Source organism: Hipposideros armiger, unplaced genomic scaffold (genome assembly GCF_001890085.2).
Source record: "Hipposideros armiger isolate ML-2016 unplaced genomic scaffold, ASM189008v1 scaffold_371, whole genome shotgun sequence".
NCBI classification, from domain to species: domain Eukaryota; kingdom Metazoa; phylum Chordata; class Mammalia; order Chiroptera; family Hipposideridae; genus Hipposideros; species Hipposideros armiger.
This window is the reverse complement of record NW_017731721.1, coordinates 1,773,829-1,787,678: the sequence shown is the minus strand read 5'-3', so window position 1 is coordinate 1,787,678 and position 13,850 is coordinate 1,773,829. Positions and strand designations below refer to the sequence as shown.

The 13,850-nt window shown below is 39.3% G+C and overlaps 1 protein-coding gene across 5 annotated transcripts in view; it reads right to left on the bottom strand.

The window, feature by feature from the left end:
* DIP2B (DIP2 acetate--CoA ligase B (putative)) overlaps positions 1 to 13,850 on the bottom strand; it is a 209,428-nt gene that overhangs the window by 30,055 nt on the left and 165,523 nt on the right. For all 5 annotated transcript variants that reach the window (XM_019662250.1, XM_019662252.1, XM_019662251.1 and 2 more), the window contains 6 exons: positions 12,520 to 12,634; positions 11,819 to 11,958; positions 11,027 to 11,163; positions 7,793 to 7,873; positions 5,116 to 5,243; positions 3,270 to 3,384 (listed from right to left, as the gene is read on the bottom strand). In XM_019662250.1, the coding sequence (XP_019517795.1) occupies positions 3,270 to 3,384; positions 5,116 to 5,243; positions 7,793 to 7,873; positions 11,027 to 11,163; positions 11,819 to 11,958; positions 12,520 to 12,634 (716 nt within the window). The remainder of the gene's footprint in view (positions 1 to 3,269; positions 3,385 to 5,115; positions 5,244 to 7,792; positions 7,874 to 11,026; positions 11,164 to 11,818; positions 11,959 to 12,519; positions 12,635 to 13,850) is intronic.

The following is a 13,850-nucleotide window of genomic DNA, read 5'->3' as shown; positions in this document are numbered from 1 at the left end:
CTCACGCTGGCTGCTGGCTGCTGGCTACACACGGTAGCCCATGGCAACCCACTGCAGCAGGGGCTGCAGCCTACGCCGTCGCCGGCAACTCACGGCTGCCCAGCTCCAGGTTGAGCTGTTGTTCAGCATCTTAGCTGTAGAGGGCAGTGTCACTGGCCCTCATATGTGGGATCCGAACCGGGGCCCTCTGGCGTCCCAAGCCAGTTCTTAACCATCGCGCCACTCGGCTGGCCCTCACTTCTACAGTTTTTATGCCAGTTCTTGTTCTTCTGTTCTCATAATTTAATTAATTATTAAACCAACTGATAAAATATAAGTGCAGGACGACAAAAAGAGTTATGCTTTGGAAAGACTCACTAAAGGTAAGCTCCTAAAAAACTACTGTTGATAGGTAGACAAGTTAATTCTAGAAGGTCAGGATTATGTATTCCAGTCCCTTTTCAAATACTCATGTTCTAGCCTAACTTAACGGAAATAAAACCAGAAACCACAGACAATGCATTTGGATGTAGTTTATGAAAATAATTTGAATTGGAACTCAAATTGTTGTACCCACAGTCACACTACTCCACATGAAATGAATGCACATTTATATGTTTTTGTGTTAAAATGTAATACTTGAAGCATTTCTCATTTTTATGATTTTCTGCTTCAACTACCTTTTAAAACTGACCAACCAAGTTTACCAGTTCCAAACATACCAGGCTGAGAGGGCTCTACTGTATTAACCATAGATATTAAGTGAAAAGGTGATACAGCCTTAGAAGACGGATGCACCAACAGTCATAAAGACAAACAAGATCTTTTATTGAAATGAGTTAAAAGGTCAAAAGAATAAACCTGAAAATCAATATTCCTCAGACTCTACTACTAACCTACAGAGACAACTGGGAAATGGCAAATCTGGCAGAGTTCCTAAGTCGCTGGCATCTGAGAACACACAGAGTGTTAGCAAATGGGGCCTGGATTCCTCACTGAAAATGTGCTGTCTGGTGAGTCATCTTTTGACCACCTTCCTTAGACGGTGCTGAGTTAGGTATTTGGTTTATTATATAGAGAGCTGGAATTAAACAACCTCTGGGCTCTACCTGCCAGGATATATGATGTCCTTACTTTTCTACTATGGAACCAAGTGCTCCAAGCTGAGAAGAGGCTGGGAAAACAGTGCCCTCTTATTTCACGCCCAAATCAGCCTCCCAGTGACTTTTACAAGAATTTGGATTAGTAAGTTAGCACTGCATTTAATTCCTATAGTTGCTTTCCAGGGAAAAGTAACAAACATCCTGAAAAAATGTATAATTTACCACAAGATTCAACCATTATGCTCCAAAGTTCACTCTGAATGAAATAAGCAGTTTATCTGTTTGAAAATATGCCCAGTATAAAAAATATTCTTTTTGAAGGTCTGATTCTTAGCCACCTGTCAGAGATCAGCCCAGTCTCACCTGCTTTATAGTCTTTTCTGTCTAGTCTATCTGCAGTAGATTCTTTCTTCTCTCTGATTTCCCACTACAAATAGCCTATGCTATACCAGCTGATAATTCAGAATCACACATCCTGAGGATAGGAAGAAATCTTAAAAGTCATCTAGCCCTATCACTCATCTGATGCTTGCATCGTTTCTACAACATTACTACTAACTGGCAGTTAATAAATCCAGTGCCCCAAGCAGACAAGTTACAGATGTTGGGAACACTCCCAATAACAGATAAGTTGCTATGGTAAGGACAGTCCATGCTTTCTGTGGACCCTCTATTTACCAGCAAACATTTACTGAGCCTACTTTGATGATGTGCTGGTATAACTAAGGGGTTCTGGGGCCTGAGCAGGAACAAGAGATATAGTCTTAGCCTCCATGGGGCTTATATTGCAGTGGATGTAGAAAACAATAAATATAAACATACTTATATCGTGATAAATACTAAGTAGAAAAATAAAGAAGAGTGAGGGAACAGAGAGTGAAAGGGAATGTTATTTTAGAGTGGGCCCTTCTAAACTCCTTACTGGAGATGATGCTTATGATTATTATTTTTGCTATTAATAATAATCACCACTATCATGTACTGAATATAGGAAGTAAATATTTCAATTAATTATCTAATTACTATCAATTAATCCTTCTAATAGCTCTGTAAATGAGATGATGTTATTATGCCCACTTCACAGGTTAGGAAATAAGCTCACTGAGGTGATGTAACTTGCCTAAAGGTGCATGTGTGGTCAGGCGTGGAGCTGGGAATCAAAGTGTGATTCTAAATGAAGCCGAAGCTCTTTTCATCATTCTAGCCTGCCCCCTCTAGAAACATATCCCTCATACTGAGCCCAAATCTTTCTTTTGGCTCTTGTCCCTAATGGTTTATGTCCCTAGATCTTTAACTCCACAGTAAAGCCCCTTCAAAGCAAGCACAGCAGCCTGTATTTTCTTGGATCCCTTGCACTCTAAGTATATGTATATATTCTACATATACACCATGTAGTAAGACTGTAGCTGTTGATATGTGTTTTGATTACTGTCAAAAATGTGTCCCTTGGGCCGGCCGAGTGGCTCAGTTGGTTAAGAGCTCGCTCAAGAGTGCACACTCTGAGCAACAGTGTCTCCGGTTCGATTCCCGGCCCAAGCTGAGCTGCCGCTGAGCTGCCAACAGGTGGCAGGATGGCTCAGCTGGTGAGAGCATGTGCTCCTAACAACAAGGTTTCCTGTTTGACTTCCACATGGGATGGTGGGCCATGCCCACCCACAACTAAGACTGAACACGGCACCTTGAGCTGAGCTGCCCTGAGCTGCTGACAGGAGGCCGGATGGCGACTAGACTTGGAGCTGAGCTAGCTGTGCCCTCCACAACTAAGACTGAAGGACAACAACTTGGCTGTTCCCTTTCCCCAATAATGTTCTCCTTCCCCAATTCTCCAATAAAATCTTTAAACAACAACAAACGAACAAAATGTGTCCCACATATGGACAGTTAAAACTTTCTCATGAGTTTTAACACTCAGGAACAAAAAAAGTGAAAGAGTTTGCTGAGGCAAGTCAATTTAATTGTTTTTGGCAACATGAGCAGAAAAATACTATGTAGTTCAGAAGGAGAAATAGTGTTAATTATCTGATTTTGCTAACAGTACCCAGAATATTTAATTAGTAATTGGTAATAATAATAATAATAATAATAATGTAGCATAACTAGTTCATCAAAGAATATGCTTAAGCAGTGGCTGCTGCCATCTCTGACATCAAAACCAACCTGCCCCGACAAAGACCCAGGTGTGCTCACCTGCAGCACACGGCTCATCCACTGGAAACTATCTTCCTCGGAAGCGTCGGGTCTTTGCTCTGCAACCACCACGATGCGCTCATCATAAAATACAGACACAGAAAACACAGCAATTCTAAGAGAGACAGATCAAACACATCAGGACTCCCTTCACAACCAGTCCTATTTGCTTTGCTCAGTTGGCATACAGAGAAGAGACATCCCCACCACGCTACCCAGGAATGAGTAGTTGAGAGAAGAAAATGTCACAATCATTACCATCAAAACAAGGACTCAAAAGACATGTATTAAGCACCACTGTCGTGAAGATTGGGACACAGCGAGAAATAAGACAAAGGCTCTGTGTTAGTGGAGTCTGCATGTCAGAGAGACAGAACAAACAAATGTAACGTCATGTTGTAATATACACCGGGAGAAAGTACGGTAGGGCGCGGGTGGAGTGGTGTGTGGGCAGACACTGAAGGCAGGGTGGTTGGGGAGCGCCTCCCTGAGGAGCGGACACTGGAGCAGAGACCTGGATGAAGTGAGGACGCGAGCCACGTGGAGGTCTGGAAGAAGAAGTTTCCAGGCAGAAGGAACGGAAAGCGAAAAGGTTCTGAGGTAGGAACGAGCTTGGCAGGTTTGAGGAACAGCAAGAAGGCCAGTGTGCCTGGAGCAGAGTGGTGAAGCAGAGAGTGGTGGGGAGAGGTCAGAGCCAGGCCAAGGCGGTCACAGTCATGGAGGACCTGGTAGGCCAAGGGGAGGGGGATGGTCTGAGTGAGGTCTCCGCTCAAACGTCCCCTTACTAGTGAGGCATTCCCAGACCACCCCGTATATACTGGCAAGCACACCCCACCCCCGTGTGTTTTCCCTGCACAGCCTTTATCACCATCTCACATGTTATCTATTTCCCTATGTGGTTACTGTTTCTCCCAATGAGAATATAATCTTCACAAGGCCTGTTTTGTTCACTGCCACACTAAGCCTCGAGAACAGTGGCACACAGTTGGCACCCAATAGATATTTGTTGAATGAATGTATGAAATAATGGGAAGTCACTGGAGAGCTGAATATGGCAGCATGCCTGACTGCCTTCCTCCCTGCCTTCTACACACATTTATTGAACACCTGCTGTGTGCCAGGCACTTGGCTGAGTGCTAGGGATACAGCTGTGACCAAAGACAGAAGGTCTACTGCCCCTTACACCTCATAGGAAGCCACACCATTATACAAAACTATACACTTCAGGAACTGGTTCTCTATTGGTTTAATTTTTCTTCCTCAAAAACCAAAGGGACACCAAGGTTGCTTTAGTGACATATATCCATGATTGTAAACTACTGAATAGGATGTCAATTACTCAAATATCTTTTCTTGAATTAATAAGCAAAGAAAAAAAGAGATCTTATTGACTTTATCCATGGAATTTGAAATTAGCACTTATGTACTATGTCAATTTCTGCATTAAAATGATGTAATAATTTAGTAAGAGATGAGTAAGAGAAACAATTTTTAGGTGTAAAACTTGCAGAATAGCATCTACCTCCATTAGACTAAATGAGACTACTTCTGTATTGAAGGAATGTAGGAAGCTCAACATTTTAGAATTTGGAATCAGTTCTCAGGACTCAACAAATAGTAATAATTAAAAACTGAAATACAGAATATGGTTATGTCTTATTCCTCTCAATTACAGCCAAAGAACCAAACATTTTAGACAAATATTCAAAGCCTGGTGTCTGCTATGCTTAACCAAAATAATGTAATCACTTAGAAAGAGAATCTACAGAATACAACTCAAATTACCCTATAAAGATATATTTAGATTCCACTGAAAATTCTAACATTTGAACTTTGTACTACTCACCTTCCTCTATAAACAGTCTTTATTGATTCAACAGCTAATCCAGTAGCAACAATGTCATCAGCATTATGTCTTCGACCACTAACCATCAGTAGCCCGTCCATTTTTCCAATCACAAACACCAAGCTGCCCTGAAAGGTAACAATGATTTACATAATTTGAAGAGTAAAACAGACATTTTACTTCCTGCCTTGAAATAAACATCATCAAACACATATGAAAACAAACTACACTTTTTGGATTCCAAGAAAGTGTTTCACATCTTAGCATCTCAGATATCAGTGGAAAAATAAGCGACATCTTACAATTAATGGGGTCTTACAGTATATAAGAGGGAAATCCATTCATATTTATTCTTAGGGAGGAATTTTATAAGAAAGCGACTAAGATGGCGCACAAGCACAGTTTATTTTCCCAGCCATGATTATGTATTAGTTCATCTTCTGTATTTATTCATGGGGTGGATGCAGAGAAAAATGTTAATACTGGAATCAGGAAGAGATTAAAACAGTTTTAATGTGAGAATGGCTATTTCAGGTTTATAAGGGTAATGTTGTTTTGATCTGGCAAGATTAGAAACAGGCTAATAAAGAAAAGTCAAAGGAACACTGTAAGAGCCTCTCCTTCCCAATAAGATAACAGAGCTGCAGGAAAGTCTGTTGTCAATGCCCTAAAAGCATCACTGTATAAATAATTTTATTATTTATTATTTAATGTGATGATTACTAACAATTCTCCCAGACCCATTGACAATAAAATAACTTTTCCATTCATGACAGAATTCCTAAATTTCTTAGACCATTTACATTGAGTCATTATCTACCGTATTTGCCGGCGTATAAGACGACTGGGCGTATAAGACGACCCCCTAACATTTCCACTCAAAATACAGAGTTTGTTATATACTCGCCGTATAAGACTACCCCCTCTTCCGCACACCTTCCACACACCAAATAAAAGGTAAAACAATATCAGATTTGATTTCAACATTTATATTTATATTCAAATGCTTATGACATGCAGGAAAATTGTCACAAGGCTATATGTAATCAAACATATACATAAATCGAGATTCGCGATTTTGCGCTATCATACTGGGTGTCTGGTCGGCTGTGTGCGATTTTGCGAGTGTGGTAAAATCGCATAACAGCAAAATCGCATAACAGCCGAGCATACACCCAGCAGCACTGCTGATGCCTGAACGGTATGTGGAATGAAGTGGGCGGGCATCGGGAGGCCACTATGGCACGGGGCAAGCACTATGGGCAGTCTATCTGAAGTGTACCTGGCGTATAAGACGACCCCCCACTTGGAGGCATATTTTTCAGGGCCAAAAAATCGTCTTATACGCCGGCAAATACGGTAATAGTCATCTCCATGTGAATGTCACTCATGGATTTACAATGCAGTGCCACATACTGGCTAGTCTATGAAAGTAAGACACAACCTCCAGTCTCAAGAAACCACTGGTTCATCACAGAAGACAGAAGAGAACGAGCCTTTCCAACACAGTCTAAAAAGTGCTATGGTGGAAGTAAATAAAGAGAATGAGACAGTCACTGCTAATCTCCCACATCCCTTTCTCCATTTCTTTCACACTAATAAAATGTTTAGCTGGGCGTGGCTGACCAAAATAAAGACTGCCCTTCAGCCTCCCTTGCAGCTAGATGTGGCCATGTTCAGAACAATGAGATGTAAGTGAAAGTGTTGCTCGGCAGCTTCAGGGAATCTTCCTTAAGAGATAGTAGGACTGTGCCCTTTCTTCTTTCCTGATTCCTGGAATGTAGATGTGACAGCTGGAGCTCCACCTTGGGTGTCAACAGTGGAGTCGTAAGCTAAAAGAAGCTGGGTCTTTGAAAATTTCTTGGTGCTGAGTAAAGAAGTCAAGACAGTAGGTGTAGACTTCTTTCTAGGAGAGTGAATCTCTTAGAGGTATGCGCGTACCCCCACTGCTCCCCATAAATGGTGAAGAAATAAAATAAGATTAGGTCTTTTCTTATATAACTCAAGCTATTAAGAGAAGAAAGAGAAGGTAAGGAGGTAATTAGAGATGGATGGAGGTATATGGGCTTAACTATGATAATGAATGCCTATTACTGATCAAATAAAATCCAAACTTCCCATTGTTCCATGCAAGGCCCTTTATGATCTGGCTCTCTGCCTTCTTTGTTGGCTCATAAAGCTAGCCGTGAGCTCCTTGAGAACAGGTTTTGTGTCTTAATTGTCTCTATAAACCCAGTGACTGTAAATAATATTTGCTGGAAAACAAATTGTTTTCCTTCAAAGAATTTACTATTTCACAAGTTGGAGTGCTGATAATTTGTATGAAAATGCTTTGTACACTATTTATTATGGTTTCCCTTTGCTACTGAAAGGTGACTTTTTCAGTGCTCTTCTAACTCATTGAAGCATATTAATCAAATCAAAGAAAGATAGCAAGAATAAGTGAAAAGAATTTTGAAAATAAAAAATAATGTGTCAATTTGAAGGAGTCAAACGAATTTGGGTAATGGAAGCAATAAACATTAATGCATTTATAACATTCTTATAGAACTGCTCTACATATAAGTTAAGTGGCCCTATAACACTCTTGGATTAATTAGAATTTGTTCTGCTCTATGAATTAAAGTCCAAATATTTGGATCAGATGCACCAAAACAAACATAAAAGCATCACTTACAGGCCCTACAAACCCCAGCAACCCTGACCGGATGAATGGCACGTCCCCAACAGGAGAGCCTGCAGAATTCACTGGAATCACCTGAAAGACAGAAGGAAGAAAAGTAAAAATCTGAGCTTTTTCTTTAAAAATGTATTTGATTTTTTAGAAGTCTTTTAAAAAATTACATACAACAAGTAATACTTGTTGAAAAACTAAAATTATATAAATAGTGAATATAGGAATCCTATCCTTTTGTTTGTTTGTTTATTTGTTTTGTTTTATTTTTAGAAATCCTACCCCTTTAAGAGATAACAAACATTTGTAATTTACTGTTTATCTCTCTGGACTTTTTTACAATGATATATTAACATATTAAGAATTATTTTTTTTGAGAAAGGGGTCGTATTATATATACTGCTTTGCAACTTGCCTTTTCACATAATATAACTTGGACAGCTTTACAAGCTGGTAACAGACTATCTAGCTCCCTTTGTACAATAGTTCTGTAACATAGAAATTGCACGGTGGACAGGATAGCATAGCCCTTGGAGTCAAACATAAGTTCAATTTCTGGCTCTGCCACTTACTAGTATGTGGACCTTGGGCAAGTTCTTGAACTTCTCTAAACCTCTGTTTCTTTGGCCATAAAATGAAACTCCCAATGCCTCTCACAGGCTTAGGGTAAAGACTAAGAGGCTGTAAACAGATTTGCAGACATAAGCACAGTGCCTGGCCCAGAATCAGTACTCAGGAAACTATTAGAATTAGAAGCTATTAGAAAGTAGCCAGTCTTCTTGGCTGTGTAGGTCATTCGAATTTTTCACTATTGTAAACAGTGCTTTATTGAACATAGTTTTGGGCATTTGTATAAGGCATGAATCTTTTCAATTTTAACAGGGTATCCTACAAAACTATTATTTCAATTACACTCCTCCAAATACCGTATCAGAATGTGTCTTCCTATACTCTGACTCATTACGTATTATTAATTTTTCCAAACTTTGCCAACCTGGTAGGCAAAAAAAGGTATCCCACTGTTACTTTAATTGCATTTCTTTATTAAAAATATGGATAAATTTTCTTTGTTTATTGGCCATTTGTATTTCTTTTATAAACAGCCTGTTCATGCTTCTGTTTATTTGTTCTATTTGATTGGGGTTTTGTCCCTTTAATTTTTTTTTTTTAAGATTTTATTGGGGAATTGGGGGAGGGTAATAGCATTGGGGAACTAGGGAAGGGGAACAGACAAGTTGCTATCCTTTTGTTCTTCAGTCTAGTTGTGGGGGACGTCATTTCACTGGCCCATGTAGATATCATCATTGTGCTCTTCCCGGATGACAGCGGCTCACGGCAGCTCACGAAAGCTCACGCCCACTACCGGCCAGCCCCACTGCAGCCTACACCATCACCGGCAACTCACAGCAGACCAGCTCCAGGTCGAGCTGTTGTTCACCATCTTAGCTGTAGAGGGCGCAGCGTCACTGGCCCTCATGTGGGATCCGAACCGGGGCCCTGCTGCTCAGAGCTGGCATCCCAAGCCAACTCCTAACCAACGCACCACTCGGCCGGCCCGCCCCTTTAATTTTTAAGATTTCTTTTTTCTCTGTACAGGGAAAATAATAACAATAGCTAACATTTATTAAATGCTTATTTTGTGCCAGCTACAGGACCAGCTGCTTTACAATTAATCCTCAAGACAACCCTATGAAACAAGATTATTACTTCCATTTTACAGATGAGAAATTGAGGCATAGAAAGTTTCATTTGCCTCAAATTAAACAGCTAGTAAATTTGGAATGGAAAATTAGCTCTTTGCTCTTATAAGTAGTATGAAAGTTTTTCTCACCAGGGGCTTATTTTTTAAATCTGCTTTTATTTTATGACCAGTCATTACTAGGTCTTTTATCCTCAGGGTTTATTTTTTAAAAGATTTTAATTAAAATATAGTTAACATACAATGTTATATTAGTTTTAGGGGGGGGCACACCATAGTTATTCAACATTTATATACCTAAAGAAGTGATCACCATGATAAATCCATCTGACACTATACTATATCACAATATTATTGACTATATTCCCTATGCTGTACATTACATCCCCATGGCTTGTTTTACACCTGGAAATTTGAGCCTCTTATTTCCCTTCACCTTTCCCTCACTTTTAAAATTTTTCAATTACAGTTGACATTCAATATTATTTTATATTAATTTCCATTGTACAGCATAATGGTTAGATATTTACATAATTTAAGAAGTGATCCCCCAGACTAGTCTAGTACCCACTTGGCACTATACATAGTTATTACCATATCATTGACTATATTCCCTGTGCTTTATTTTACATCCTCATGACTATTTTGTAACCACCAATTTGTACTTCTTAATCCCTTCACCTTTTCACCCTGCCCCCCAACCTACCTTCCATCTGGCAACCATTAAAATGTTCTCTGTATCTCTGAGTTTATCCCTCAGCATTGAAATATAAGAATTCAGTAAGAAAACTTTTAGAATCTTTAATTTGCAAAACCAAGGCAATAGTTTTCTCCTTTTTGGTCAGGGTTTTTATTCTACATCAGTATCATTACATTTACACTGCAGATTTCAAAATTTCTTCATCACTATGGACCTAGCAGTTTGGTGTTAAAGAATTTTGATTCGGCAGCTGTTCTCGTAGGAAAGGATTGTAATTAAATATTATCAGTATCTTCAAACACTGCTTAAGGATCTTGTTTATAGTAAGGTAAATGCAATAAAGAAAAATTCAGGTATTGGAAATATATCTAGTCCAAGCACTTTAAAATAAGAGAAACGGCGAGATTTAAATAAGTAAAATGTATATACATTCAGCAGAGGTAGTTAAGTTACCTGAGAGTAAGCCTAGCAGTAAACAAATGCTTGAATATCTACTCCCATCAAGGTGACTTGGTCATAACCTTTGATGGTATATATGTCAGGTGCTGTTCTAAGCACTCTACAAACATCAACTCATTTAGTTCTCACAACAATCCTATGAGGTAGGTACTATGATTATTCACATTTTAACGATAAAGAAATTGGCACACAGAGAGGCTAAGCAACTCGCCTCAGGTCAGAGCATGAGTGGCAGAGTTAGGACTTGAACTTGGGCAGTCTAGCTCTAGAGTGCATGCTCTCAGCCTGCTACATTATGCTATTTCCCATCATTTAGCTTGCCTGCCCTACTGACACCCTTGCCAAACATTTTCCATGCAAAATTGTAGTTATCACGTACCTCAAATGTATTTTTGGTCACACCAGCAAGTCCAAAGTACATCATGCCTCCAGTTCTGGAGCTGACACAGATTTCCCCAATTTCATCTGTTTTGCAGAGTTGGGGAGGTCCATCGGGTCTCACGATACACATCATCCCTAGTGTACAGAAAACACAGTTAAGGGACAGAGATCCTGGAAAACCTTTGCAAAATAACAGCTTCGTCCTTGTGAACCCAGGCAAGTTTTATATTCACTGAGTGGTATTAAGTAAGACTACCAAATAAGAACGTTAAAAATAGAAACTATATAGGTATATTTGAAATGTCCATCTTTTAACCCTGATAATAAACAAACAATTTTTTAAATTCAGCAAAAAAAACATACAAAAGATGTAGACTGAAGTTTTTAAAGATAATGACATATAAAAAATGACTGCAAAGTCCAAAGAAACAGGTCAAATTAATTTACCCCCAGGCAGATCAAACTCAAACACTCAGGGAACCAGTGTGCTCTAACTTCCTGCCAGTCCCAGTGGCTTGGCAATTACAGTGAAAACCAGACAACTTTGATGTCACTCAGTACTTAACTTTCCATGTGAACAACCGTGATTAGCATTCACAATTAAATCACACAATACTGCTGGAAGGTAAGTATAATTAGAATCACTTAACTGTTACAGGGGCTTTGAGAAACTAAGTGACTAAGTCTAAATTTTGGATTCCTAAAATTTGGGATCTCATATTTTATCATTCTCTACTATCTTTAATGACAAATCTTTACGAAAAGCCAAATGGTACTCCTGAGAACTCACCACCAGGCATCACATGTCCCACATCTTGGACTGTCAGTGCTGAATTTTTATCTTCAGTATTGACCCGGATTACCCCATAGCTCAGTCCATTCATCGAAAGAATGGCTCTTCCCGGCAAAGGGGCCCCTGGAACTCCAGGTCTGAAAACAAAATAAACTCATCAAATTTGGCAAATTAAATATCAAGAGAAAAGTATGAATATGTAGGAAGGCAAATTTCCTCTGGCTACCCCCCCCCCCACACACACACACAAAATCCTCATTTCCCTACCAAAAACATATCAACTTAATCAAATTCACATGTACAAAGCATGGTAAACTTTCATTCAGGTGGAAAAAGTAAATTTTAAGCATTGGTCTAGGGTATACTATAAATGTACTTTGTATACTTATGCTATAATTAAGAATAGCCTATTTCTAGACTAGGATGATAACTAAAGATTCTAAAGAGCAAAACAACACAAAAAAAGAACTAATTCACAAATACAAGATGAGAATAATTAAATTTTCAGTTTACCCGTTACACTTAGTGCAAGAGTGGGAAAAATAAATGAGATGCTTCAAACTGCTTTACAAAGTCATTTTCACTTCTAGGCTTATGAGGCAGAAAATTAGCTAACACCCCTTGTCACTGCCTGGTAAATACTGCACATTTGATCAAAGGTGTAACACACATCAAGAGCACTATGTTCTGAACAATACCTGCGGATTGCAACAGTCATGGCTTCAGCAGAAGTAGCGCACGGGCAGATGGCCTCAGGTTTCAGCCCATGGCTCTGGAACAGACTCAGGAAGGCATCGCAGGACGACACAGACCCTAAGGAGTTGGAACAGATCAACTTGAAAGCTGAAATGGTGATTTTCGTTACTGCAGCAAACTGGTCAAGAGTGAAAAGCCGAAGCATTTGTTTCTCATGAGAACTCTCACTGAGCATCATTAATTCCATCCAAACATGTTACTGTGGTTGTAAGATAGTTGATATATTTCAAGGACAAATGAATGCTCACCCAGACCATGAAAGGTCACCAAAACTATTTCAAGTTACAACTTGGAATAAAGCCTCTCCCGCCAAGGCACCCAATCAATAGCAGGGACACTGCGGCCAGTTTGCAAGTGAACTACTAACTCTTCCTGAAGTAACTATTTCAGCCAATGTAGTGTTACCACTCGGGCTTAGTTCCACCCTCATCTATATGATTTTCTGTGACTTGTTTCTTATTAAGGTCAGTCCCATGTTTGTGTTTTATACCAGGATTAACATGACTACTGACAAAAATCCACTATGACAAAGAATACAGTATCTAATGTTTTATCTGATCCTACTGTGTGGGTGCTCACGGTCTCTGCACTTGTGGGGGAAAGCGGGTAACACGGTAGATCTCTAAAAGCTTTTGCAAATTCAATTTGCTGCTAGGGGGAACTTACATAAAGTCCAGGCACTTGGTTATACCAAGTCGCCTTCTTATCATTCCTTTTCGTTACATGATAGAAAAAGGATATAAATAAGTGAGCAAGAAGGAGTGGTTTCAGAGTGTATGGATCCATCAAATGATGACTAAATAAAATGTGATGTATCTACACAATGGAATATTATATGGCAATATATGGCAAAATGACGTTAAGGACACATGCTACAATGTAGATGAACCTTAAAAACATTATATGAAGTGAAAGAAGCCTGTCAAAAAGACCAATATAGTACAATTACATTTCTATAGCATGTCTAGAATAGGTAAATCTATAGAGACAGAAAGTAGATTAGAAGTTGCCTAGGACTAGGGGACAGTGAGGGAGAAATGGGGAGTGACTACTAATGGGTATGGGGTTTCCTTCTGGGACAATGATGTTGTAAACTTAGATCATGATGATGGTTGCATAACTGAATAACTGAATATACTGAAACTATTAAACTGTACACTTTAAATGAGTTTTGTGGCATGTGAATGATATCTCGATACAAATGTTTAAAAAATGTTTACAGAAAGGGAGCAAAACCCTCAACCTACCAAAAGAAAGGATAGTCCCAGACCAC